This window comes from Delphinus delphis, chromosome 17 (assembly GCF_949987515.2).
Source record: "Delphinus delphis chromosome 17, mDelDel1.2, whole genome shotgun sequence".
Lineage (NCBI taxonomy): Eukaryota > Metazoa > Chordata > Mammalia > Artiodactyla > Delphinidae > Delphinus > Delphinus delphis.
In genome coordinates, this window is record NC_082699.1 from 65,665,653 (window position 1) to 65,693,213 (window position 27,561).

The following is a 27,561-nucleotide window of genomic DNA, read 5'->3' on the forward strand; positions in this document are numbered from 1 at the left end:
ACTGAGTGAATGCCTGCAGGCTATAGTCTGATAAACACAATTTCATAGGATGGAAAATATAAGCTCCCAAATTTGTCTCCCTAGTTGGCTCCCAAGGCAGTGATAAGAATTTTATACAAAAGGCAAAGGCCAGCACATGATTTATCACCTGTTCACCCAAATATGTCTCTTCCCACTGGATACAGTGTTAATGTCACATGAACCAAATGAATCAACATTTAAAAAGTCACCTTGTTCATAAGATAAGAGAAATCCTCATGCACTACATACTTAGAATGGGAGAAATTCAGTAAGAATGATTCACAATGATGACCAAGATACACCACTGTCATGTCTCTAGCAGAGTTTATTTCTAGAGGGTCAGTGAACACATGGTTAAGAGCATGGGTTCTGGAAATTGACAGCTTGGTTTAAGTCCCAGTTTTACCAGTAACTACCTGATTAAGTGACTTTCTCTCTCAGTGCCTCAAGGTCCTCCTCTGTAAAATGGGGATAATAGTAGAGAAAGTCTATGTAAAGAGCTTAGAGCAGCGCCTGGTACACAGTAGGTGCTGTATAATGACTAAGGAAGATAATTACTATGCTTCACGGTGTAAAACATGAATGTTATTTAAAATGAGATATTGCTGCAAGGAACCCTCAGGGCCTTGAACCTTTGTCTCTTTGGCTTTCTCTCCCACGCTTACCCCTTGACTCCTACCTGTTCACTTGAAGAGGGCAGCTTGTGAGGGTCCATGGTCAGGCTTTTCAGATCTTCTGATATGGTCTGCAGGTGAGTTATTTCCCCTAGCATTGAGATTTCTTCTTCCTGAAAGTAATTCACAACCCGTTATGAGTGAGTCACTTTATCATCTTGATCCAACTGTTTTTATTAGGGACACTATCTAACACTTTCAGCTTTTCAGAAAAGGCGTGCAGGGACTGATGCATCTTTGCCGAAGCTATTACCAGCCCTTTTGTGGAGGAAGTGGAGAGGAAAACGAAATCAGCCACGATCATGGAGAGACTTGTGCACCTGGGACAGGGGTGAACGGGCCACAGCCAACACGTGGGGCTTCCTCGAAGTGTCTGGGGGCTGGCGGGCCTGCTAGGGTGGTCCGCCTGTGTGTCCTCACGGGATCCTGCAGCACAGCCCCTCTGCAGGCCACGACCTGCCCTCCCCACCCCCGAAGTCACTCGGCTTCAGTGGACGGCAACTATTTGGAGATGCTTTGGTCCAGATCTGATAGCCCTTTGTGACAGCACATGTGTGTTCACTGGAGGTTAACTTCCCCCTTCTTTCTTGTTTTTTTCCACAACGTAATCAATGGCAAGTGAGGCAGGAACTATGGAAGAAACAGCCATTCACGTTACCAACGCACCAAGCTGCAGCTGTGGGACCAGGGAAGCACGAGTCAGGGAAAAGTGCTACGCTCAGGGGAAGAACTCGGATTTGGGCATCTTGCTACGGCTGAGCAGAGGGAGTTGGGGCACTTCTACCAGCTTCAAGAACACCTACAGCGTAAGTTTTCAAGGCATGCAGCCGATTTACTTAAAAAATAAGTCTGCGTTGATTCACTGCGGCTTTTCCCATATTAACCTCACAGTCACTCCTTGGCATTCAGCTTGGTCAGTGGGTCTCAAAATCAGCTGGAGGACTTGTTTAAAACCCAGATGACTGGGTCCTCACCCCCAGAGTTGTGGATTCAGTAGGGCTGGGTTGGGCCTGATCATGTAGGTTTCTAACCAGTTCCCAGGTGCTGCGGCTGGCCTGGGGAGCACACTTTGAGAACCACTCTGCAGGGCCTTCTTGACTTGGGGAGAAAAAGTAAGTGGAACCATCAGTGCTTAGAACATAGAGTGGGCCATGCAGCCATCAGCAACTTGCAGACAACTATTCACCCATAAAAATGACTCCACCGGGCTTCCCTGGTGGCACAGTGGTTGAGAGTCCGCCTGCCGATGCAGGGGACACGGGTTCGTGCCCCGGTCCGGGAAGATCCCACATGCCGCGGAGCGGCTAGGCCCGTGAGCCATGGCCGCTGAGCCTGCACGTCCGGAGCCTGTGCTCCGCAATGGGAGAGGCCACAACAGTGAGAGGCCCGCGTACAGCAAAAAAAAAAAAAAAAAAAAACGACTCCACCATCACGATTCCTGACACACTGCAGCTTCTTAATGCCTCCAGGATAAATAAGGAGGCTCTCCTCCAAACTGCCAGTTTATGCCTTCTGGAACTTTCCACCAACTCACAATCACGGGCCGCAGCATAGAGATGAAGGTGCAGAACCGGCCACGTTCTTCGATCAAAGCCTTCCGGACTGCCTGCTTTTCTGTTTCTTCCAACAGGAGATACTTATCGTTGACGTCTTGGAGCGCGCTGTCCAACTGGGGCTGGATGTCACCTCGCCCTGCAAACGGAACAAAGCCCCAAGCTTGGCATGCTGAAACACCAGCTCCTGGAACCAATGCCCTCCTCCCTCAGGTCCTTGCTGGAGTAGAAACCACAATCTTCCAGGACTTTTAAAAAGTATGTATTTATACCCAGAAAGGATTTAAAGAAGCTGTTTTTCTAGGGCCAGCCACTTCCAATTTCCAATGCCCAAAGAGCACATTTATCCTGGTTTATTCACGACAAGTAAAATTTCCTGGGGTAACTCGTCCTGACCTGCATTCTGAAGAGGCTAAGGGATGAACAAGGTGAGGGCCTATGGATGTTTCCAAAAATGGGCACAAGCTGGCTTTGCTGGGTCATCCTCAATGAAAGAGCCTCTGTTTAGACAGAAGTTTCTGTCCCGGAATACAAAGGTGGCAGGCATCAGCTCTCTTGGCTCTGGGGGGCCCCTGGGACGCCCTGGCAGTTACTTTAATTCCCTAGTGGAGAGTCCTGAATGCCCTTCCTGTAGAACAAGCCCAGCAGCAGAAACACCTGCAGTCAGGTCTCTGCTGGTGGAGGACTGAAGGGGGCCTGGGTGCGGAGCCTGGCCCATGCCCGGGAGTCATCTGGCCCTGTCCACACAGCCCGGTTATGCAGAGGCACCCATTTCTAGACTTGTCGACAACTCTAGAACTTGGTGAGGCAACTATCTTCATAAAGTCTTATTTGAATGCAGCCATGCCCATTCATTTACAGGTTGTCTATACCCGCTCTCGTCACCACTGCCGAGTAAAGTTGTTGTGACACAGACTGTTTGGACCCTGGACTGAGAAGGTTTACAATCTGGCCTTTTACAGAAGTCTGTATAAACATGGGCAAACAGGCACTGTGTCAGAGGGCATGGCTACTGTAAACGTGATCTGGGGACAAGAAGGGGACTGTCCCCGAGACCAGCTCCTGAGCTTCCACACTGGGCTCCCATGCTCACCTACCACCTGAACCAGAGGAAGAATTTCTAAACTTCAGGACGGAGGCTTGGACTCTCCGAGTCCAGCCCCCAGTGAAATGCCACCTGTGTATACAAGTACTCAATAGGTGTTTAATAGATGTATACAACAAGTACTCAATAGATGCTTTAAACAGAATATTGGAGTGGAGGGGCAGTAGGGGTTATCCAAGCAAACCTGCTCCCAGTTCAGAGGAGGTGGAGGCCTAGAGAAGGGGAGGGGCTGTCCAGGGCCATTCAGGGGGGCAGGCAGAGTCAGGGCAGAGCCCACACGGCCTGACCCTCTGACACTGGACCCCTCCTCCTCCTCTGCCGGCTGCCTCAAGCCGAGGGACTGGATTCCACTCGCCTCCTGGGAAGAGGCCTGACCGGTCACCACGTACCCCTCCTTAACAATGCGAATGCCATAGAGCAGGAGGCCCCAACCCCTGGCCTGTCCGAGGCCTGTTAGGAACCGGGCTGCACAGCAGGAGGTGAGCGGTGGGCAAGTGAGGGAAGCTTCGTGTGCCGCTCCCCACCCCTCCCCATTGATCCCCGTCACTCCCTACACCTCCCCATCGCTCCCGTCGCTCGCCACCCCTCCCCACCGCTCCCCGTCGCTCCCCACCCCTCCCCGTCGCTCCCCACCCTCCCCGTAGCTCCCCACTGCTCCCCGTCACTCCCCACCACTCCCTCTCGCTCCCCACTGCTCCCCACCGCTCCACGTCGCTCCCCACCACTCCCCACCCCTCCCCGTCGCTCCCCGTCGCTCCCCACCCCTCCCCATTGCTCCCCACCCATCCCCGTCACTCCCCCGTTGCACCCCATTGCTAGCATCACTGCCTGAACCTCCCTCCCCAACCCCTGTCCATGGAAAAATTGTCTTCCACGAAACCAGTCCCTGCTGCCAAAAAGGTTGGGGAGCGCTGCCGTAGAGAACACTAAATGCAATGTGTTATCTGGTTTGAAAAAGTAGAGGGTCAGGGAAAACGGCCTCGTGTGTAGGAATATATTCTGTATGTCCTCACAAGTAGATGAGAAAGCTTCATTTGGAAACAGAGGCAGTCAGGTGTCAACAACATCCAACTAGCAAAAGTCACTGGATTTTTGGCAGGGGTTAAGTCCTAAGTTAGCACAAAAGGGGACTATCATGGGCAGTCAAAGGTCACCCTCGAAACCGCCTTAGATGGCATTCAAGTACAGTCCGTGCTCCGTATGTGGAGCCCTCACTAGTCAGGTGAGCACAAATGTATGCTGGGTACAGCAATACACAGTGTTTAATTCCATGCTGGAGGGATTTTATCCAACGATTACATTACGTGAGAATTTGCTCTGAGAAGTTTCGCTGTGCTTTCAAGGTGACCCACTCACCCATTCCTCCACTCAGTCATCGGTAACCATCTCCCATCCTACACCCCCCATAATTCTACCAGTTTTTCCAGTTTCTCTACCATCGTCACTGTTTCCATTCCTTCCGCCAGGATGCCAGAGAGCCACCCTCACACATTACCTGGCCCCTGAGTCACAGGTTTCCCAAGTTTTTAGTGGACAAGACACTTGTCAAAGCATCCTCCCATTCTCCCAGGGGACTTGCAGGGAAGCAAGGGCTCCCTCTTGACACAGGCCTCATGGAGGGTGGGTGCACCTCGAGCCCCATGAGATTGGGAGTTTTCTCTACTTTTTTTTTGGCCACGCAGCACGCTGCCATCAGGGATCTTAGTTCCCCGATCAGGGATCGAACCCAGGCCCTCAGCAGTGAAAGCACGGAGCCCTAACCACTGGACCACCAAGGAATTCCCCAGCATTTTAAAATAGAGGAAACTCTGGGAATTCCCTGGAGGTCCAGTGGTCAGGGCTCCATGCTTTCACTGCGGAGGGCCCGGGGTTCGATCCCTGGTCGGGGATCTAACATCCTGCAAGCCCTGCGGCAAGGCCAAAAAAAGTTTTTTTTTTTAAATAAATAAAATGCTGACTTGCGCAGATGAATCCACATACACCGAATGTGTACATGATACAAGTCCTCTGGTAATGAAACTCCCTGTGTCTCTGCAACCTGCCAAACAGCCTGGCCAACCCCGGGCCCTGCAGGTGAGGCCACATGGTTACGGCTGCTCCAGAGGCCTCCTTGTAAGCCTCTCAGCCTCTCCAAGGATGCTCCAACTGAGGAACCACAGAGGGCTGCAGACCAGGTCAGCATGTTCTTAACTCCAGAGGAGGGAGGGCTGATGATGGTAGCAATTTCTTTCAATACCAACTTATAACTATAAGAAATTGGGGAGGTATCTTTACGTCCTTTCACAAGTTATAAGGCACACACCTATCTGTAATTAATGACACTGACTTTTAAAAATACACTGACATATGAAAGCAAAGTGACTAGACCCAAGTGTTACCTAATCTGGTAAATATAAGCTTAAATTATTCTATGATTAGTCAAGTTATCTTCAATGTGCATTATGTTATAACTAAAGGACTTCCAAATTGTAGTATTCTAAAATAAGTGTAATCTATAAAGACTGCTATAATTATAGTGAGTACATTTCCATGTGGGATATATCATAACCTAAAAACACAATGTTTATTTCTTAAATTCACTAACACAACATGTAATTATATTTATTAAAGAACGACTGTGGAAAAAATTATTCCATGTCCCTGTTGGATGTACTGATTTTAAGATACAGTCATCTTTCTAGATCCACAAATTCAGAGTTGTACTGGAACTGACTTAATATACAAAAACCTGTTCATTTCCCTCCCATCAGCAATGCGAGGAGACCCACTGCCGATGACCTCAGTACAGGTCCTGGCCATGCCAGCTCCCACATGGACTTGACCCTGTCACCTATTTCACCTCTGCTACTGCCACCCTCACTGTGCCACCTTGATCTCTCACCTGGACAGCTCCATCAGCCCCTAATAGGCCATCCTGATTGCATTGAGACCAGCTCGCCCAGAACAGCCCCAAATTCCTTTCAAAATGTAAATCTTATCACTTTTCAGTAGCTCCCATTGCTTTCAAGAAAAGTCTAATGTCCTTAACATGGCCTGTCCTGCAAGGCATGCGTGGGTCAACTTCTTAGACCACCCTCTGCCTTTCCTCCTCCCCTCCTCTGTCCACTTCCCAGGCGCTTCTCCAGGGTCTGGCTCCATACCTACACATCCACTCTCCCTCCCCACCTGTCTAGCACCTGTTCACCCTACAGGTCCCGGTTCTTCACGAAAGCCCTCCTTGAACTCTCGCCAGACTAAATCCTCTTACTCGATTCTCAGAAGTTCCTTATACACAGCCTTCACAACACTCCTCCCAATTCTAAGTTTATCTTTATTTCTCCAGTTCTTTGATTGATGGCAGTCTCCCCTACTGATCAGGAAGCCCCACGAGGACAGAAACCACAAATATTTTGGCTCAGTGCGGTATCTTCTCTGTCAGCATACCTGCTTGTAAGGCAGGTGCTCAAATATTTGCGAATGAATGAGGCACTGATATAACAGCCTGATCTGAGTTTGCTCACTGGCTCAACCATCACGCCCTTAAATGGCCTAACAATGGAAAATGAGCAAATTCCAGAGCGGTCCATCAGCCAAAAGAAGAGAGGAGGTGCCTTCAACAGGCTTTCCAGACAAAATTCCTGAGCAAAGCATCGCTTGTGACCTTTTCTGGAAAATCTAAGTCAATGCAGTCTCGAGAATTTTTTTTTCCCCTGCTGGTTTCCAGGTCTTGGTTGGATTCATGCTGGAGAATTCCGCTGAACAGCCAGCAGCCCCTTACTCCCTGCACAGGGGAAGTCATGTGATTATTCTCTTTACAAAAAATGCTCCTGGGGCAAAGCACTATTAATGGGCACCGTGTCATGGGCCAAAGCAGCACCCCTAAAGGAGAAAAGATTTGACTTTTTTTTTTTAAAGGAGAGAGAGGTCACAAAGCATTCTGGAATGAAACCAAGATCCCATATTTTCCCAACATTTACATTTTAATTTTCCTTAATCTACATACACATAAACGTTCAACGCAGGAATTAACACCCCCATTTGGCAGAGGAGGAAACTGAGACTGAGGGAACCAGGGTGGCTTGCAAGTCCCTGAGCTAGGAATGGGCGCAGACAGATGCAACCCTCCGTCTTTCTCATTCAGAAGCCCACATTCTTTGTAGCTTCATGCTCACAGCAAACATAAACCCTGGGGACAAGGTGGAAGGGGCTGAACGTTCTACATAGTAACAGCCTGATCAAAAAGGCAGTCAAGTGCTTAGTGTCATCTGGAACCTCCCAGCCTCTCCCTACACGCACTGCAGCCCATACCTGAGCCTCGGGGCTGAACCAAGCCAGATGCAGGCAAAGGGCTTTCCAACGGGCGAGAATCAACCCAAGACACACTGGGCCAAGCTCACCGTCAGGAACACATCCAAAGTCCTCTTTTCCCCCAGAAAGACGTATGGAGAAGCCATTGGAACCCCACAAAATAACTTCCATCTGCCCCTGACACACTCATGCAAATACCGTATTTCATCTGAAGACGCCCACATTTTCACGTTTATACCTTACAAATTAAGATGTCTTACAGTCAGTGGGGATGTCATCGTGTAATCGGCATTTTTTTTTTTCTTTTTTCATCAGTCAGAAAATAATAGTGGGCTTCCCTGGTGGCGCAGTGGTTGAGAGTCCGCCTGCCTTTGCAGGGGACACGCGTTCGTGCCCCGGTCCGGGAAGATCCCACATGCCGCGGGGTGGCTGGGCCCATGCGCCATGGCCGCTGGGCCTGCGCATCCGGAGCCTGTGCTCCGCAACGGGAGAGGCCACAACAGTGAGAGGCCCGCGTACCGCAAAAAAAAAAAAAAAAAAAAGAAAAAGAAAAGAAAAAAGAAAATGATAGTGCATCTTACAACTGATGGCATCTGAAGTCAGTGGAATACGGGATATAAATACTGAAACATGGGGGTATAGTTTCAGAAATAGACATGCAAGGTGATGCTGGAGATTAGAATTTGGAGTGAAAAATTCTTTTTCCACCAAAAGGTGGCTATCCTTATTATCGCTACATATATCATCTTCTACTCTTAATATCCTGCAGCGGTTTTTGATCGATTCCCCAAAGCAAAACCAACCAGAAATCAAGAGAGAGAGAGATTTGATCATATAAGATTGGAAGCTTTTGGACTTAACCATTTTCTTTTTTTTTTTTCTTTTGACTTAAACATTTTCAAACAAACTCAATTTCTGTTATTCTTTCAACAGGCTGTGCCTCAGTTTCCACTCATCTGTTAAATATAAAAAACAGTACCAGATTCGCATGGTTGATGTAAGACCAACCAAGTGGACTCATTCACTAGAGCATTCAGCACAACGGCCAGCAGGTGGTCAGTGCTCGGGAAGTGGCAGGTGCCATCGGCAGTCGCGCAGCATCTCTGAAGTCCTCCTTCTAACCCAGGGCACCGCAGCCGGGGACGGCATGCCTCCGTAACGATAAAATGCGACAGAAACTCTGAAGCAGCGAGCTCCAGTGAATCCATCGGCGTGCCTGGCGAGGGCACAGCAGCTCTGTGCCCACCCCCGCCCCACCTCGCATCCTACGGAGCTCTTCACCTGGACGCTCACTGGTTTCCTTTATAATAAGTCAGCAGCTGTAAGTACCGTGCTTTCCTGAGTTCTGTGAGTCCTTATAACAAATTGTCAAACCTGAGGCGGTTCACGTGAGAGCCTAAGTTTGAGATGGGCTGGGCGGAAGGGTGGGTAGCCTGCGGACCCCACTTGTGGCTGGTGAATCTTGAAGAGGAGGAAGTCTTGTGGGACTGAGTCCTTAGCTAAGCCAACTCCGGTAGTTAGTATCTGAACTGATGTGACTTGCAGGACACCCTGTTGGTGTCAGAGGACTGATGTTAGAACGTAAAGGCCTCCGCCATCCCGGGGACGGCTTGAGGGCAGAGGTGTCTTCTGCTTCCGTGGCTGCCAAGGGGGTGCAGCCCAGAGGAGGCGCTTTATATCTACTTCCTGAATGAGCGAAGATGCGTGCTTGCCTCACAGGGCTGCTCTGTGGCGGTCACTGGGGATGTATGAATGAGAGAGAGGCGCCGGAAGTGAAGCAATAAACCCCCCGAAAGCTGTGAATGGCTTGCAACTCAAGAAAGGCAGGACTACACCCCCAGTCCTGCACCCGCACCACCAGCTCAGCGTTCTCGGGGTAAATCAAAACCACATTGTGCAAGGAATCAATATTTCAAGCACGTCGTCCTTTTTGTCCTCCGGCAAAATTAACACGGAGACAAGCACTGGGCTCCTGCTGGGCGTTCTCCCTGCCCCCTCCCCCCCCCCCACTGTAAATACATCTTCCCAGCTTCTAAATGCAGCCACAGGGAAGCCAGGCGCTCCAAACCTTGACAACAGTCTCGTCACGCACAGGGACGTTTCAGGGCATCTGTTTCCGCTCCCGCAATGAGCCATCTGTAGCCAAAGTCACAAGCAAGGCACCTGATGAGCTGCGTCGGGGCGAGGCTTTCCCAGAGACCAGCTCTGCGGAGGAAGGGAGCTCGCAGCTCTGGGCCTCGGGGGGATCTGCTCGGTCTGTTTTTACCTAGAATTACCTGGTGTGAAGTATGACGAATGAGTCCCCTGGCCTCCCAGGACTACATGCTTTCATCTCAAAATGCAACAGTCCCTTTCAGGAACTTCTTGGGTGGGATTCCAACATCTCTATTGACTGCAGTTAGGTACAGCGTTCCGAATGCCACCCGGGGTCTAAAAAGTAAAGTGACCGCTGCTGCTTGTACTAAGATAGAAGGAGTCGGGCCGCCCCTTCGTTATGCTTTCCCCCATCGGCCCGTTAGCACAGGCTGGCAGGGTCGGCTGCCATCACCCACTGACCTCTCCCTTCTCTCTCCTTGCTCTGCTGACTGCTTTACCTGGCATTTCTAGGGCCAGAACCTTATGTCGGGCTGTGGTTCTCTAACACTGACTCATTAAAAAGTCCATTTCACACAGGTTGCCCCATTTAGTAAAACTGTACCCATTCCATTATTTCCTGCATAATTAAATGTGTACACTCCTATACCTTTCCCAAGCCTAGAATGAAGCAGTGACTCAATAATCTTCCCTGCTACGTTACGTGCAGTTTCATCTAAACATCCAGAAAGACCACAAGGCTACGTACAAGTAAGTGGCCAAGCAACCCCTGGAGGTCTAAGCAATCACCCGTCTGCATCTACAGTCACCCCCTTGACCTCAGAAGGAACTTTTCCAGCTTTAGTTCCAATAGAGAACAATCATTGGTTTGGGCTCCAAGTACCCTTTTCCCAATCGCACTGGTGTGGCAATCCATCCCCTCCAGGGATGCCCACTGGAGGTGAGCGGGAAGTGGGGAAGACGCCTGGAATCATGGACCAGCTCTTTTCACCACCTCACGTCAGCATTCAGAAAGGACCCTTGTTATTTTCGGTTGTCCCTTTGCAGACAGCTGACACGCATCACGGGGAGGTGGTCGGAGAAAACGTCCAGAGGAGATTTCTGGGGGTCGCTGCCTTCTTCCAGGGCTGGGTCTTGCAACCTAGATCACCGGCAATACAGGGCGGGCCACCCGTGGCTCCATGCTGACTCCAGGGGCCCAGGAGGTCCTGGGGGCATGACAATTCCTGACCACTCCTGGAGGCACACCACGACAGATGGGGTTAACCGCTGAGAGGGTCTCTTTGTGCAGGCCACACCACCTTCTGAGCAGTCTGCTTCTTCTCCACCTCCCCTAACTCGGCAGTGGGAACGGAGCAAAGAAGCCTCTGCACTGTGCCAGGCGAGAAAGTCAGCTGACCCATGAACAGATAACCCAGACTTCAGATTTGTAGGTGGGAGCTCCCTCCGGGCAGGAGGGCTCCCAGGGCTACTCCTTTTCAAAACCCAAAGGGGGAGTGGATGGAGGTGGCTGAGACATACTGTTTTCACCACTGAGGCAGGGAGAGTGATCCACTCGTTGACTGCAGTTTCTGGGGCATCCTGAGAATGGTTTTTGCCAGTTTTGTAAGCACAGAAGAAATGGGTGAGGAAATGCAAACATTCACCCTGATGCAGCCAGGGGCCGCGGAAACCACTGCGCCAGTGGAAAGGCTTCAGCACTGCACAGGCTTTTTGCTTTCTCCGCATGGAAGAAAAGAAGGGTGATGGGTGGAGAAGTTGAGTCCAGTATGGGGTCTGATCAGAAATGGGGCCGAGTGATAGAACCATCTGGAGGCAGGTAGCTGAGGCTGACACGGGGTGTCACTGTGGTTCTCAGTCCACCCAAGGTGGAACTGTCAGTCTCCCCAAAAGGTGACTTGGGGTATCACCCGCACTCCCCCTCCGCAGCATGGTCACCTTTCCCACGGTTCTGGTGCTCCCGTCTCAATGGTGAGGGCTCGCACTGTCCCCTCTACCTTGAGCAGCCCTCGTCCCATTCTCCACCAGCTGACCCCTCTTCATCTTCCTCATCACCCACCCACACCAAGCGTGCATGGCTTCCTTGCGCCTTGCCTACACCTTCCGCTTATACTCATCGTGGTGCTGAGCTCACCGGATTAAACTACAGCTGACCCTTGAACAACACGGGTCCACTTATGTACGGATCTTTTTCGATAAATATGGAATCGGCTTCCAAATCCACAGGTTCCGCATTCAACCAACCATGGATCGTGCGCTACGTTCACAATCCTTGGTTGAACTCGCAGATGCGGAACCGTGGATATGGAGGGCGGACTATAGGACTTGAGCATCGCATAGTCTGAGGCAGGTCCTGGAATCAATGCCCCTCGGGTACCGAGGAACGACTATAATTGGTTTCCTTCCGCTAGAGTCTCAATTCCTGGAGGGAGCAGTGTATCCCTGGCTCAGTACACTTTATTGAGTTGTAACTTTCTCCCCTGTGGAGGCCCCCAGTCATTGCTTATGCAAGATTCAAGGTAAATACTTCTAACTGACGGAGGGAAAGTTCTGTATATACATATTATTTTCTTCTTTTGTTAAACCAGGACATTTTAACTACCATGAAACTTGGTTAAAATACAGATCTCCAGGTTCAAACATGAGTTAAAACTTGTAAACTAAAATTTATGAGGGCTTCAAGCCACACAGCTTTCTGAAGTTTTTACGCCCAAGTTCACTGCTATAATCATATGCCACTGTGGCTTAGCCCTGTGAACGGGCCCCTGCAAGACAGAGAACTAGAGGGGGCTGCAGAGATTCTCCCTAAGATGAGCAGAATCTAAGTCACAAAAGGCTGCGTGGTTCCTTTACTCACCCCTAATCCTACTGTCCGTCACTTAAAACAAATAGCATGCCCCGTTTACTCCACAGACTCATGCCAGGCTTTCAAGCAAAGGTTCCAGTAAAAGTCTGAGTCCTCAAATAGGCCACATATTGTATGATTCCCTTTATAAGAAATGTCCAGAATAGGCAGATCCAGAGAGACAGGAAGCAGAGGAACAGTTGTCACGGGCTGGGGGAGGGAGAATGGGGCACGGCAGCTTTAAAAGGAAAGGGATTTCTTTCTGGGGTGATGAAAACGTTCTGAAATTAGACAGTAGTGATGGTTGCACAGCATTGAGAATGCACCAGAGCCACTGAAATGTACACTTTAAAATGGTTAAAACAGTGCATTTTATGTTATATGAATTTTATCACGATAAGCAAAAGAATGGCTGTGTCTTACCTTCCTCCCAAAGGTGCACTAAAAACTGTTCAAGCTGTCTCTGAACCACAACACTGAGGACTGGAGAGGATTATCACCTTTAAAAGGTGGGGGACACTGGGCTTCCCTGGGGGCGCAGCGGTTGAGAGTCCGCCTGCCGATGCAGGGGACGCAGGTTCGTGCCCCAGTCCAGGAAGATCCCACATGCCGCCGAGCGGCTGGGCCCGTGAGCCATGGCCGCTGAGCCTGCGCGTCCGGAGCCTGTGCTCCGCAACGGGAGAGGCCACAACAGTGAGAGGCCCGCGTACCGCAAAAAAAAATAAAAATAAAACAACAGCATCTTAAAAAAAAAAAAAGGTAGGGGACACTATCCCAACATCAACGTGACGGGAGGGAGGCAGAGCTGTGTCCCCCGTGACAGCTGGTCATCCCAGCCGCACCTGTCAGAGGGGACCTGTGTGCTTCGGGTTCATCGTAGGTGACAAAATCCGATGCAAAAACCTCTTTGGAGCTGCTCAATGCAAAGGCTCAGAGAACACTCGGGCACACTCAGGCAAGATAAACTACACGGACGGCTCACAGACAGACCTTTCCGAGACACAGGGACAGCCACGAGACACCGAAAGCGACTTGAGGTTTTTAGTAGCGTTGTCACCCACAGAATGAGGGTCAATTTTCAGTCAAGAAGAATCATTTTGATTTACTGAATTTGAAGATCTGATACCTTTGAAGTGAAGCATTCCACAAACTCTGCTGAAATAAGAAATACTTTCGATTTTTTAAAAATAAATGGTTGGTTTTGAAAAAACTATATGGTCCTGGGGGGACAAAGTTAAAGATATGTGGCAAGCTTAATACCACCAAATCCGATCTGGGAATTATTCTGAGGAGTTATTTAGCGTAGCTCTCCACGTTTTGTTTGTGATATAAATACACACATATACACCTAGATATGTATGTATAGTTATATTTATTTCGTGTGGAAGGGAGGGTTTAAGTCACTCTGTATTTCTTTTTTCCATGAGTCTAATGCTGAATTATGAGGATGCAGAGACTCCTAGCATGTTGAGCTAACCCATTAAAGGGCCAGACTTCAAAGAAAGAAAATGATTGACTGAAACACACACACACACACAGTTTTCTTAAAGTTATGGAAGATTAAGTAGGCACCATTGATTGTTCTGAACTGGCAGGAAAACTGGGGCAGCTAGCATAGGTCTGGACAACCACGGAAAGCCCACAGTAAGGACCACACCGTGACCAGCCACCAGAGATTCAGGATGACAGACTTACCGAGAGCGTCCACTGGCAGGGGGGGGGCGTGCGGTGAGAAAGTGCAGGATACACAATTGACACAAAAAGGAAAATAATAAAGTCAAACTGGTATTCGAGCAGCAGTCTTACCTTTCTTTCATGTGTTAAAACAGTCCGTGGCTTGCCACCGAATTTTACATTGGGGCGATTAAACCCACATCCACCAAGAGCTGCAAATCCAAGTTCCCTTCCTTCACTTGCTAATGGCCTTTCCTTCTCATCTAAACAGACATCTTCCTAGTTAGTAACCAGCACCCCTAGAGAATGCAGCAAGGTTTTTTCTTAAAAAGATAAATGAAGACTATATTCCTGTAAGAAGCCAATTAAGATGCTTTAACAAGAAGAGCTTTCAAGTGTAATTTACTGTAACTTTAAAAGTAACTAGGGAAACCAGGATCAAAAGTTCAAGCTGGGGTGAAAATGAAAGTTTAAAAAAATTTTTAAAGATTTAAAGAACTTAAAATTTTCGTATAATAGCAAATAATATGCTAATATGGGACTCTGGGAGTCTGTTTCTTAGGTTTATAATATTAGCTTTGCAGCCTCTGGTGAAAACAACTATTTCAACGTCAGGCTCAAGGGTTAACATATTAAAATGTTCCCGTTCCCTCCCTCAAAGTCTCTGATAAACTTCTAGTAGTTACAGATGGAAACAGAAGGCTTTACCATAATTAATTTTTTAATTAAAATTAATAATAACATGAGAGCTAACTAAATGAGAAATAAGGCTTACCGTCTGTACAGTAAGGTGGCAGAAGTGGGCGAACAGCATAAAATGTTTCCCACTTCTGATCCTCTTACTTCCCCCAGCTGGGTTACAACCAGCTCTAGGACCTCAAGGGTCACGAGCTGACGTCAAGCAGCAGGGCTCGATGAGGGTTCAAGAGATGCCACTCAGAACCTGGGGCTGCTGGGTCAGCCCCGCAGCCCCTCCCCACCCTCCTGGCTGCCTCTGTCTTGTCCCCCTGACCACTCAACAAGGCGGCTCTGCCCCCATGCACCGACCCTGGGCGCTGGCCTGGAACTTCTCGGAGGGCCGGGACCATTCCTCCAGCCCCCAACTCCCTGCCTAGTTTTTACGCCCGGTAGGTGTTCAGTAGCCTGCCTTCCACAAAAATAGGTACATTCACCCACAGATGGAGCACATGTCAAGTTGTTTTAAAATGATTTTAAGATAAAGTCTAATCAAACCCCAAAAACCATTCAGAGTTTTTTGACAGTGATATTTAAATACCTTTAGAGTAAAAATTACCCTTCTATAGTATAGTAAAAAAGAGTCAAACAAAGAATGTGGCAAAAGGTGATACAGCTGCAGAGTGAAAGTTAAGGTAAATTAGTCACACACAAAAATAACACCCCATATGTGCCTGCCTAGGTCAAAGGGAGTGCCAGAACCATGCTTAAATGTATAAACGCATTTCAACTTTGAAAAGGAGAGTCAGAAGATTTTTTTAGATCAAAGATCACAGTTTTGGAAAAAGGAGTGGCAGAAAGCTGTTTGATGACCTTCTGAAAACATATTTAAGAGGAAGTGATTACTGCGCTGTATAAACCAGATTCAGTTCTATCAAGACAAAAAAAAAATGTATCCAAAGCATTGGATAACTCTCAGAAGGAACTACCAACACTTTACAAGAGTCTAGGAAGCTACCACTTGAGCACCTGAGGGAGATGAAACCGACAGAGAGGCCTTTAGGCAAAAGGGGAAACCGTAGCTAACCAGACCCCAAAATAACTGGGAGTCTCAAATAACCAGATTTCTTCCAGCCCTTAGCTTGTACTGTTTCCATTCTCAGGCCATACTGCTTCCAGGAGAGCACTTCATTAACATTCACTCAGAACGATAACTCTGGTACCTCCTAGAAAGCTCCATTCACCCCAGAAATATACAAATGTGAGTTTTAAAAGGCACTTACATATTTTAGAAAAAAATTTTTTTATAAAGGAAAGAAACAAAAACTGTCTTCTGGTTGTTCACTGGAGTATCTAGAAAGTCATCCAGAACATTCTAAGCTACTGACCTGACTTGGCGTAAGAACACCATCACTGCTACCTCGTCTGGAAAGGATATGGTGCCCAAGACCATCAGATATACGACTGGGGCTGACCAGATGGATGCTTCCGAAACCCCTGATCACAGCCTCTACTGTCTCAGCCTTCAGGCCTAAGTGCCACCAAGAAACCTCACAACTGAAAGCCAATTACTCCCGAGTCCCAGGACCAGAAGCAGCCCCTCATGTCATACAGTCCGGCACCTCCATGTGTCCTGAACCTTTCTATCCAGTGCTTTAATGGGAAGGTCGTTATCCTCTCTAGGCAGCCTAAGCAGAGCTGGGCAAGTCTAACTACCAGCAACTTCCTTTTGTGTTGCACCGCAATCAACCTACCAGGCATCCCCTGTAGGTCCAAATTCTGCTAATTGGACAATGCCAGTGACTTTGAGTCACAGATGAAGACTGTTTCAGCCTCCATGTAAAATTCAGATAAAAGGATTATCACTGCAGCCAAGAACTTAAGGCCTCTGAAACGAAAATTCTGGAAGAGAGAAAGGAAAACCGCTACTTCTTCTTACCCCATCGTTTTCACCAAATTCCCAAACCTTTTCCAAGCCACAGATCGTCCTTGGACCCTCTTCTCCAAACTCATTAATCTCTCCTATCTCAAAGCTGGCATGTTGTCAACTAGGTAGAGTTCAGCTCCAAATTTTTACCATCCTGTTCTTTTATAGAACCTCAGATTCACTGTAATATGGTGGCAGTTTTATCTACATTTACCTTTAGACTCACTACAACATTACTGGCCACAAACCCTATTCCACTTGTCGAATGCTAGCTCTCAGGCACCTGAATTAGACAGAACATAAACTGCAGAAGCACCAAGACCAGGAAAACACATCCAAAAGAAACAAATGGGGCCAATACTAACAGAAAAACTGATCGTGGGTGAATATCCTGCTGTCTTTATCTTGAAATGGTCTCCTGGTTATTATAAGAACTGGGGGGGACATTTTTCAGAAATGCCAAAGCTTGAAAACTTTGTCCTGTCCTTGCCCCTCTTCTACCAAAGACTCCCATCTCTCCAGATGTTTCTTTTAATTCCAAATGAGAACTGCTTGCTTAGGAAAGAGGAAATTTGGTTTGGGGGATTTCTACCTAAAAAAGTTGTTGTCTCAAACAAACGCTCAATACTACCCACCCACAGAGCATCCTGATGGGGGGGGAGGGAAATACCCATTTTATCAGTTGTGATGCAGCAAATTCCAAATCGTGGTATCAAGAAGAATTAGTCTAGAGGGAAGGTCACCTGCTCACGTTCGAGAGAGAGTCCCTACATCTTGTTAGGTCTTAGTAAAATGTTACGAATGCTTTCAAAGTGGATGGAGCTAGATTTTTCTCTTAAAACTCCCAGTTCAAGCCGGAAGAGCAAAGCTGGGTCATGGATCTGATAATTAACTGGTTTGCAAATGACAATCAGCTGCGGGGGGAGAAGGGGCCTCTTGCACCAGCAGTCTCATTTTCCTTATCCAGCTCCCACCCTCATGAGCACCATGAAAAATCTCCCTACATAGCAATGATTCCCGGCTCCCACTGCAGCCTTTTCTAACATTCTCACGAGACTTAATAAAGGGTTTCAGAGATTATAGGCTGTGAAGGACAGAGGAGAAAATGACATCATTTCTGCAATAATTACTATACAACATTTGCAGAGAGGCTTTTATGCATCATCCCAAGGCTTCCAAGAAATTTACAGTCTCATCACCATGTACAATAAGCATGGAAACTGTCAAATTTTGGAGACAAGGTTGGGGGGAAGGAATGAGTCAAGTACAACTTTGCAAGGGTCTCAAATTAATAGATATTCTGCACTTGGGGACTTCAGATAGATTCTATTAGCTCCTATCTGTTCACAGGACCACTACATGTAAGGCAGTCTGACTGAAGACTTTCCACTTCAAAGAAAAATCAAGCACATGCTCATTTTCCCCAAGTAACACATTAACAGCAGAATTACCTTTTTTTGCTTTCTTCTGCAGTTTCAGTGTATCTGAGGACTTCTTTTTTATCTCTTGGCGAGCTTTTTTATATTCTAAGAGAAAGCAGAATATTGAAAAATTTTAACACTTAGCTCAACAGAAAACACTTTAGCAACAGCCACTACTTTCATCACCAAAAGCATAAACTATGACATGCAATAAATAGCTTTACTGGAATACGAAATGATAAAACTCTCGTGAGGACCTTTGACAGCAAAGGGGCTATGAACATGAAAACCAACAAAATGCACTGGGGTCTTTCCCTACAGTATTCATTCATACCAGCTTTGAGGAAACATGGTACCTGGGAACATTTTAATAAAAATTCTAAAATTCACAATTTCTCAGCTTAAGTATCAGGAAATGTTTTCAGTATTATCTACTTTCCCAAGGCCCAAATCCACAGTGCTTCATTCCAAAAAGAACCCACGTGGCAAGACGCTGGCCAGATGTTACAATTCAGAAAAGAGCCCCTCAGACTACAGCAGGAGAAACTAGACCGCATGGAAAAGAACTGGGAAAGGCCCAGCTGCTTTACTTTCACATTAGTACCAAGGCCAGACACTGTGGACATGGAGGAGGGGCGGCCCACGTGACTCATATCCCCACTGGCCACTTCCTCTTCCCCCACCAGCCTACATCCACCCTGGACTTTTCCATTTCTGTTGTTGGCATCTCCGTCACCCAGGCATGAACATCTGAAATGACAGTCACCTCTGATACTTCTCTCCTTTGCTACCCTCATCAACTAATCGCCAACTGGACCGGCTCCCACAAAGCCATCCCCGACCTTTCCCTCCCACCAGCCCTGAGCCTATCAGAGCAGGGCTCTCTCTTATATGCTCTTGGTAGCGCCTATGAGTCAATTCTTTCCTGTTTCATCCCCTCAGATCTGCCCACACGCTTTCCCTCCACCACACTTACTGCAGGTTGTATGATCCGTGGAGCAAAGTCTCCTGCCCCTTCCGTACCACCAGCACCCCACCCTTCGGCTCCAGGAAGACTGACAGGGGTGGCGTCTGCCTGGACCATTTTGTCCCCAGACCTAGCACATGAGGTACTGAGACCCACTGGTTGAAGGTTAGCTTACATCATTAAAAGTTTGGTTTTCAAAATGTGCTGAAATGCCCTAAGTGCATCTCTGGCATTTAAGCCTGCTGTTACAAATCACTTTTAACTCAGCTGATCACAATTAATGTCACAGAGCGCGATCAGGCTACCCACTGAGTGATGCTTCCTGCCCCAAACCCAGCACTGAGTCCTGCAATGGGATCACTTTTGACCCCTCATCCTCCAACACTGAGATGTCCACAGCAGCAGCGGTGAAAGAGCAGGTCCTCTGGGTGACATCAATGAACCCAGCAGAGGCACAGGCAGCAGCTGGCAACATGCCACCTGGGACTAATATGCACCTGCCGCCTTGCCCAGTACCTTTTGCGTGGTCTTTATCCAGCTGGTTGGCCACTTTCTTCCATTCTTCCATCTGCTCTTGAAGTGGGTTTATCAGACAGTCGATTAAAGCACTTGTACCAAAGGAGAAAGAGAAGGAGACATTAAACAGACACATTCTGTTGTCCAGGTTTACACTCAGTTGTCAAAACGTACCTGAATCACGATTACCTGAAGCAAGACAAGGCAGCATACTAAGCCCAAGTTCACATCCAAATCCCCCAATTTCACAGCAACCGTGTCCTCAGGAGGCTTTTCAATGACTGCTAAGAAGCTGTACCCGTGACTGGTGGGCGCGACCTCTTCTAATGGCCCCCTTTTTCCACTCCCACACTCTATTAACAAGCAACGCTGCAGATCAGTGGGGTCACACCTCTGGCTGCACAAGGGAACCAGCTGGAGAGCTTTGAAAAAGTGAGCACACCGGGGCCTCACCCCATATCTGATATAAACTTGGAGGGTGGGGGGCCAGCATTACCTTTTTTTAAAAAAGGCCCACATGATTCTGACATGCATTCAGGATAAGTCATAAATGTAGACTGTGGACAGCCTAGGCAGGATCAGAGGGGTGAGGGGTCTCCAGGTACATTCCTTCTTATTTTGTGCACTCTCCCAGACTGCAGTTAAATGAGTGGAAGGGTAGCTCCCAACAGAGAGGGATCATGAGTCAGGGGAGCCGGGGTTTTTTGTGCAATGGAAGTAGGATCGACCCGATCCTACATTACAGAGATGTTGTTGGGAACTTAGAGAATGCCCATAGACTGTCTGAATGGCACTGGTGAGAACTGCAACAAAGGTATTCTCAGACTGCTTTTTGATGCTGGGCCTCCTGAAAATCTCTAAGCTTTTGGTACCACCCCCTCTTCTCTTACCAGGGTCTAGTGGTAAGATGCCCCTCGCAGGCGCATCCTCTGGCCTCACTTCCTCCAGCTCTGTCCAAACCCTCCTTCTGAACAGACACGCTCCCTAACCAGCCTGTGTCCAAGAGCCGCCACCCACCTCATCCCGCGTGTTCCTTCTCCCGTCATTCATCACCGCCTGACACTCTATCAGGTTTATACAGTGTCTGGAGCGTAAGCTTCATGAGTGCAGGATGTGTTTCCTACTCAGGGCTATGCCCTGTACACCTAAGACAATGCCGGCACATAGTAGCTGCTCAATACACAGTGGCTGTTGAACTGGAGTCTCTTCATCACTAAAATGGAATGAGGTGTCACAGGACGGGCCCCAGAATAAACAAGATGACGTGCGTGGGAGGAGGTGCAGGGGGTGCCTTCATGGGGAGCGCTCCCCAGGGCCGAGGAGGGAAGGAGGAAGCCAGATTTTATCACACGTTCCGGCAGGTGCTTTCCACTGCGTGGACGCTGCGTGCATCTGCACAAGAACACTTCAGAGATTCCTACGCCCATCTGACAGGGGCTGAGAGCCCAGCCCAAGACTACGGCCTGTCAGCGGCCAGCCCGGGGTTCAAACCTAGGCCCGGGTGACTCCAAGACCAGGTGCTTCCCACTACATCCTGCAGCCTCCTGAGGTGGTCCTGCAAGAGGGTCAGAGGGATTCCACCGTGACAGCCTCTCACGCAACTTGCAATTCACAAGGCAGAGCGGTGCAGAAGTGCTGAATTATGCTGATCTGTTTGGGAGAACGTCCCACTCTCACTGGAACACTGGTGACTGCAGCCCCCCGTGCCAGCCACTGCCATTTCTACCCATCCTGGACGCTTGTGAAACAGACAAGAGGCTGGCAGCGTGGAAGGTTCTATGAGCCGCCCCCGCCCTCCTCGGTGGGCCTGGAGGACGTACACAAGGTCCCGGGTAACAGGGCGGCAGTGCATGCCTCACTCTCCAGCACGGCAGCTCCTCCTCCTATGAGGTTCCTGCAGGGGTGGGGGACCCAGGGGTCTCAGCAGGGTGCTCAGCGCCTCACACTGATGAAGCGTGAGGAGAGACACAGAGAAGATCCCAGAGGGGGGTGCAGGCTCCATGAGGCAAGGACCCAGGCTGTCTGGTGCTTCCCTGGAGCCCCAGGGCCCAGACCACCGTGAGGCAGAGGCCCAGCCAAGTACTTGTTCAGTGAGTGCGCAGAGGGACGGGCTGTGACGAGAGACGGGCTGTGGGGATTTAACGTTATGGGGAAACCAGTACTGCTTGAGGCGAGTTATGCTCTGTCTCACCGCTTCCTTAACCTGAAATCAGCAAGGGTGTCTGAGGTCTGGGAGAAACACGGTCCTCACCTGGAAAACTGCCTCAGCTTGGCTTCTATGCTCCGATGCCTCATGCACATCCTGGTTAAGGCCGAGCCAATCTCCCTGGTACCACCTGGAAAAGCAACAGAAGCAAACATGAGGGACAGGAGACAAGTAGGACTCACTGAGGTCCTTAAAGAGACAATGAAAGAATTACAAAACTGGCCAGATTTCACCATGTTATAAAACCCAAGCCACGGCCTTTCAGACTTCTCACCAGGCTTGTGCACACAGACGTAAACATCTGCGTATGGCTACATATCTTGAAATCATCATCAGAACAAAAGCTACCTTTACTATATACGATACCCTCTAATATTTTCTATTGGTTTTTTTTTTTGGTTTTTAGATGCTGATTGTGACCCAGAAGTTGATTTTACAACCCACTCATGGGTCTGAAAAATACCTCTCAAGGGAGATGATTAAAACAGTATCTGATATTTAGGGGAAAGCTGTAGTTTTGTTTTATTTTTTCCACTTCTGGCAAAATAATCCTCTTAGCATTACTCAGAACCACCAGTGAAGCCACTCCATAAAGCCACATATTCTAGAATACAAGTAACGTAGAGAAGAGCAGGGCTAAAGCAAGACGAAAGAGCAGGGTATGTTTTTTGATGGGTTTGGGTAACGCCAGAAAGAGAAGTCCTCAAATGCAGCAAATGTCGACTAAACTGAAATACAGCTTAGTGCTCCCGAAATTCTTGTCATACTTTTCCCTTCAGGCACACCCTTTTCTAAGATTATTTTTGAAGTTCCCTTCCTTCCTCCCCTGAGAAACAATGCTTAAATCAGCATTTACTTGGGCGTGGAGGAGGGGGAAGTAGACTGTATCTGCAGATGGTCACTCTGCACTAAGCACTGGAAAGCACAATTATAAATGTTATGAAAACACTGGGGCTCATGAAATCGGAGGGAAAAGGGTCCCCAAAACCACTGTGTTTTTTTAAATTTAATTTCTTTTACAGACAAGGCCTTCAAGGGGAAGCACAGGAATTTATGGCAGGTTTCACCAAATCAAGTTAATAGGAAAAAAATTCCCTCCCCTATTAGTACTTGTGACATTACTATGGGCTGTATTTTCCACTCCGCCTTCTCTCCTAGAAATGCCAGTGCGCTGCTTCACTTCCACCTGTTTTCCATTTTATTCTGCAAAACGAGCAGGTTTCCAGAACCAAAAAATAAATAGTGGTGATACATATTTAATGTTTCTATATTTTATTTCAGTCTGAAAAGAAGCCTTCTGGAGCAATTCTTCCATTCTTCTAAAACAGGGTTTCTCAATCTGAACCCGACTGACACATAGGGGCAGGACGATTCTTTGTTAGGGGGCCGTCCTTTGCGTTGTAGGATGGTTTGCCGCATCCCTGGCCTCAACCTACCAAAAGCCAGTAGCAGTCCCCTAGCCTGTGATATCCAAAAATGTTTCCAGACAGTATCAAGGGCTCCCTGGGGAGCAAACTCTCCCCCAGTTGAGAAGCACTTCTGTAAAAGAAACTGAGTAAGAATGAAAGGTCATCGGAGGCTGACTTACTAAATGGCCAGAAGTATAAAATGTTGCCCTAGAGCTCCTGGCACCTGCCAGGAGTTAGTGACCACCGGAGCCTCACCATCTACACTGTAGCTTGCACCCCTCCACCCGGGAAAACCAGTAGAGGGCGCTGTTTTCACATGAGCCACTTGCCTTCTGGGCTCATTTCAGGTTCTTAAGCCTTTATTGCTTATAAGCAAGGACGAGGAACACTTAATCCGCAGGGAAATACCTCTTATTTTTCCTGGGCCTTCATTTAATTAAAAGTTAATAACCCGGCCATGCAAGGAAACGGGCACACTCATTCACAGCTGGTAAGAGTGTAAACCAGCACTTTTCTGGAGGAAAAGTTGGCAGCATTTATCAAGAAATGCCTTAAAAACAAGCCCCCTCTTTGACCCAGCAATTCTACCCCTAGAAATTTTACCAGAGGAAACAATTAAGGGTGAGAGCAAATCTTTACCTATGAGGACCGTCACGGAAATGTTGCTTACGGCAGTAAAAACTGGAAATAACATCCCATTCTAGGGAGCAGGTTGAATAGACCCTAGGACACAGCCACACAACGGACGAGCACGCAGCCACCCGAAGTGCTGGAGAGCGATGGTCAGGTCCCAGGAAGTGAGTCGTTTGTAGAGACCTGAGGATGTGCTGGGCCCTGGGATGAGTGCTTTGCACACGTGAGCTCATTTAATCCTCCCAACAAGCCCAGGTGTGCTGGTGTTACTATCATCCCAGACAGGAAGAAAGCTTTCCGTAATTTGGCCAACGTCACCCTGCTGGTAAGTGGGATTCTATCCCAGGCCACATCTACGGAGTCCATGCATGTAACCAGTCAGCACATGGTACTTACTACAGACAAAGGGAGAAGGGAGAGGGCAGAGCCCAAAACACTCCGCTGAGCTAACCTAACTACACACTCTTATGGATGTTGAGGCTTTACGGTCCAGCTCTCAAATTTTTGTTCCTGAGCCTAGAACTGTTGAATTGGCACCACGGGAACTAAGCTCCAATCTTTGCTAAGCTGTTAACACAGAGCTAAGTGACCGAGAGCTGCTTCGTTGATTACCCATGAGTTTGAGTCTCCTCAAAATAAAATTCCGCAGCTGGAAAAGATCACCTCAAAGCTCAGCTCCCTAACCCCATTTCTCTGCTCCCGACTTCTGTCAGCTTCCCAGATATTTTCATACATTGCCACTGGTCATTTATCATCCCCAGGAAAGCCCTAGGCTTCCCAGAGACAGCTGAACTGTGGGATGAGAACAAGCAGTTTCTCAACATGCTGTGTGCAGCCCACCACTGTGCTCTGCAGCACAGGGCTTCCTGTGAGAGAAGGAAATGAAGAACCAGAGCAAACTCCCAAATTGCAGTGTCTCTGTCCAAGTGGCACAAGGGCAGGAGACAGGCAGCTGACATCCCCCGTGGACCCCAGGACCCAACCATTAGAATTTGCTGCTGATCTCAGCCACGCAGGGCCCTCTAAAAATAGCTCCATCCATGGATGTGCTTCACAGGGTCTTCTGCTCTTCCTGACCCCTTGCTAAGAACTAGGAAAAAAAAAATCAGCAGGTTTGAAAAAGCTTCAGAGGAAGCTGGCTTTAGTTACGATGCCAGAGCCGACATCTGGAAGAGCTCTGAGCTGACAGAGAGAATATTTATGGAATCAAATGACTGCGATGTACTCAGCAGCCTGCGAGTAAGGACAAGATCTTACTTGTTTTCTGTTTTCCCTGCACCCAGCACTGGTACAGACTGAAGAAACCAACATGGACCACTTGGAGAGCATTTTTTTGCTATACCTGGAGGTGGAGCAAGGGACTGGGTTTGTCTTTCGTTTAACACATAAATATTTGTGTATCATCTTTGGCACACAACAGAAGACTCAAAATGAATACGAGATCCTTATTATCTTACAAAAGGTCTATACTGATTCAAGGTCAGCCTGGAGAAACAATGGTGTATTAGTTTTTTTTTAATTGCAGTTTAGTTGACTTACAATGTTGTGTTAGTTTCTGGTGTACAGCAAAGTGATTCATATCTATATATTCTTTTTCAGATTCTTCTCCATTATAGGTTATGACAAGATATTGAATGTAATTCCCTGTGCTATACAGTAGGACCCTGTTGTTTATCTAATTTTCTATTGTTGCTGTAATAAATTATCACAAATTTTAATTTTAAATATATTAAATTTATCAATATTTTAATTTAAAGCAGCACACAGCTATTATCTTACAGTTCTGGAAATTGGAAGTCCAAAATCAATTTCTCCAGGCTAAAATCAAGGTGTCAGGAGGGCTTCGTTCCTCTGGAGGCCCAGAGAATCTGTGTCCTTGACTCTTCCAGCTTCTACCGGCCGCCTGCACTCCTTGGCTCCTGGCACCTTTCCCCACCTTCAAAGTCAGTGTTGTCACAACTTCAGCCTTCTCTAACCTCTGCTTCTGTCCTCACATCTTCTCTGACTCTGATCCTCCTTCCTCCTTCTTATAAGAACTCTTGTGCCGTACTGGACCCACCTTAATAATCCAAGATAATCTCCCCCATCTCAAGATCCTTAGCTGAATCATATCTGCAAAGCCCCTTTTGTCACGTACAGTAACATATTCACAGGTTCTGGGGTTGAGGACGTGGGTGTTTGGGGGGGCATTATTCTGCCTACCAAAGACGAATAGGAGTTGTTAATTTGGGGAGAGGGCAAGGGGCACTATGGTCCACTCTCCAGAGTCCATCTATTCCTCCCCAGAGGATTAATCAGGGCCAATGATCGAATGCCATCCCCTTTGGCAGTGGCTGGTTCAGGGATGAGACAAAGATGGAGAGGTTGATGGGGAGGCCTTTGGGGAAAATGTCCCTATGTCCCTGATCTTTTTTTTTTTAATAAATTTATTTATTTATTTATTTTTGGCTGTGTTGGGTCTTCGTTGCTGCGCACGGGCTTCAGTAGTTGTGGCACACGGGCTCAGTAGTTGCGGCACATGGGCTCTAGAGCGCGGGCTCAGTAGTTGTGGCGCACAGGCTTAGCTGCTCTGCGGCATGTGGGATCTTCCCAGACCAGGGCTCAAACCCACGTGCCCTGCATTGGCAGGAGGATTCTTAACCACTGCACCACCAGGGAAGTCCCAAAAATGTTCCTGATCTTAAGAGCAACACACCGAAGAGACCCCACAGGTCATGAACTGGAAGCAGGCTGCCCAGCTGCTGTGGTCAGCCAGCTTTCTGGCCGTGGAGACACCTGCCTTAGGAGGAGGCCCGTCCTGTGGACAAAACACAGAAGGAGCCCGAGTCTCCAGTGACCTCGCTGGGCTGCCAAATTAACACAGTGGGGAGCCTGCTCTCCTGGACCTGGGGCTCCTGTTTTGCAAATTCACACATCTCCTTATTTTTAAAGCAACTTTGATTTGGTTCTCTCTTTTGCCAGTTTAAAGAAAACGGAAGGGAGCAACAGCCTCGTGCTTCCTCACAGCACCAGGAACCACCCCGTGGCCAAAAGAAATACTAAGTCCATCACTCGCTGCTGAGAAAGGCACAGATACTTTATGGCAAAAATCTTCATTCTTTTCAGTGTGATGCACGTTAAGAATTTTCTCCCATAACAAGCAAAGGTTTTTATGACAAATCAGTACAAAATCAGCTGACGATCAAAACTGGGGGATCTGCAAAGGAGATGATCAGTAGAAAGAAAGAAGTAAAAAGCCTAGAGGTTAGACTATCAAAGTATGAACATGGGGGCAGAATACGATGAGTTTTGCACATGAAGACACAAATTCCACAAACATTTATTCAGTATTGTTTAGTTTCCTAGGGCTGCTGTAACAAAGTACCCCAAACTGGTTGGTTTAAAACAACCAAAATTTACTGTCTCACCATTCTGGAGGTTAGAAGTCCCCAAACCAAGGTGTCGGCAGGGCCCTGCTCCCTCTGAAAGCTGCAGGGGAAGAATTCTTCCCTGCCTCTTCCTAGCTCTGGTTGCTGGCAATCCACAGCTGGTAGATGCGTCACTCCAGTCTCTGC

General features: G+C 48.1%; 1 protein-coding gene across 8 annotated transcripts in view; it reads right to left on the minus strand.

Annotated features, from left to right (window-relative positions):
• MTSS1 (MTSS I-BAR domain containing 1) overlaps positions 1 to 27,561 on the minus strand; it is a 165,165-nt gene that overhangs the window by 14,960 nt on the left and 122,644 nt on the right. For 6 of the 8 annotated variants that reach the window (XM_059995171.1, XM_059995177.1, XM_059995173.1 and 3 more), the window contains 6 exons: positions 22,011 to 22,095; positions 19,760 to 19,851; positions 18,307 to 18,381; positions 14,275 to 14,286; positions 2,230 to 2,387; positions 701 to 808 (listed from right to left, as the gene is read on the minus strand). In XM_059995171.1, the coding sequence (XP_059851154.1) occupies positions 701 to 808; positions 2,230 to 2,387; positions 14,275 to 14,286; positions 18,307 to 18,381; positions 19,760 to 19,851; positions 22,011 to 22,095 (530 nt within the window). The remainder of the gene's footprint in view (positions 1 to 700; positions 809 to 2,229; positions 2,388 to 14,274; positions 14,287 to 18,306; positions 18,382 to 19,759; positions 19,852 to 22,010; positions 22,096 to 27,561) is intronic. The other 2 variants (XM_059995174.1, XM_059995172.1) reach the window with 1 other exon arrangement.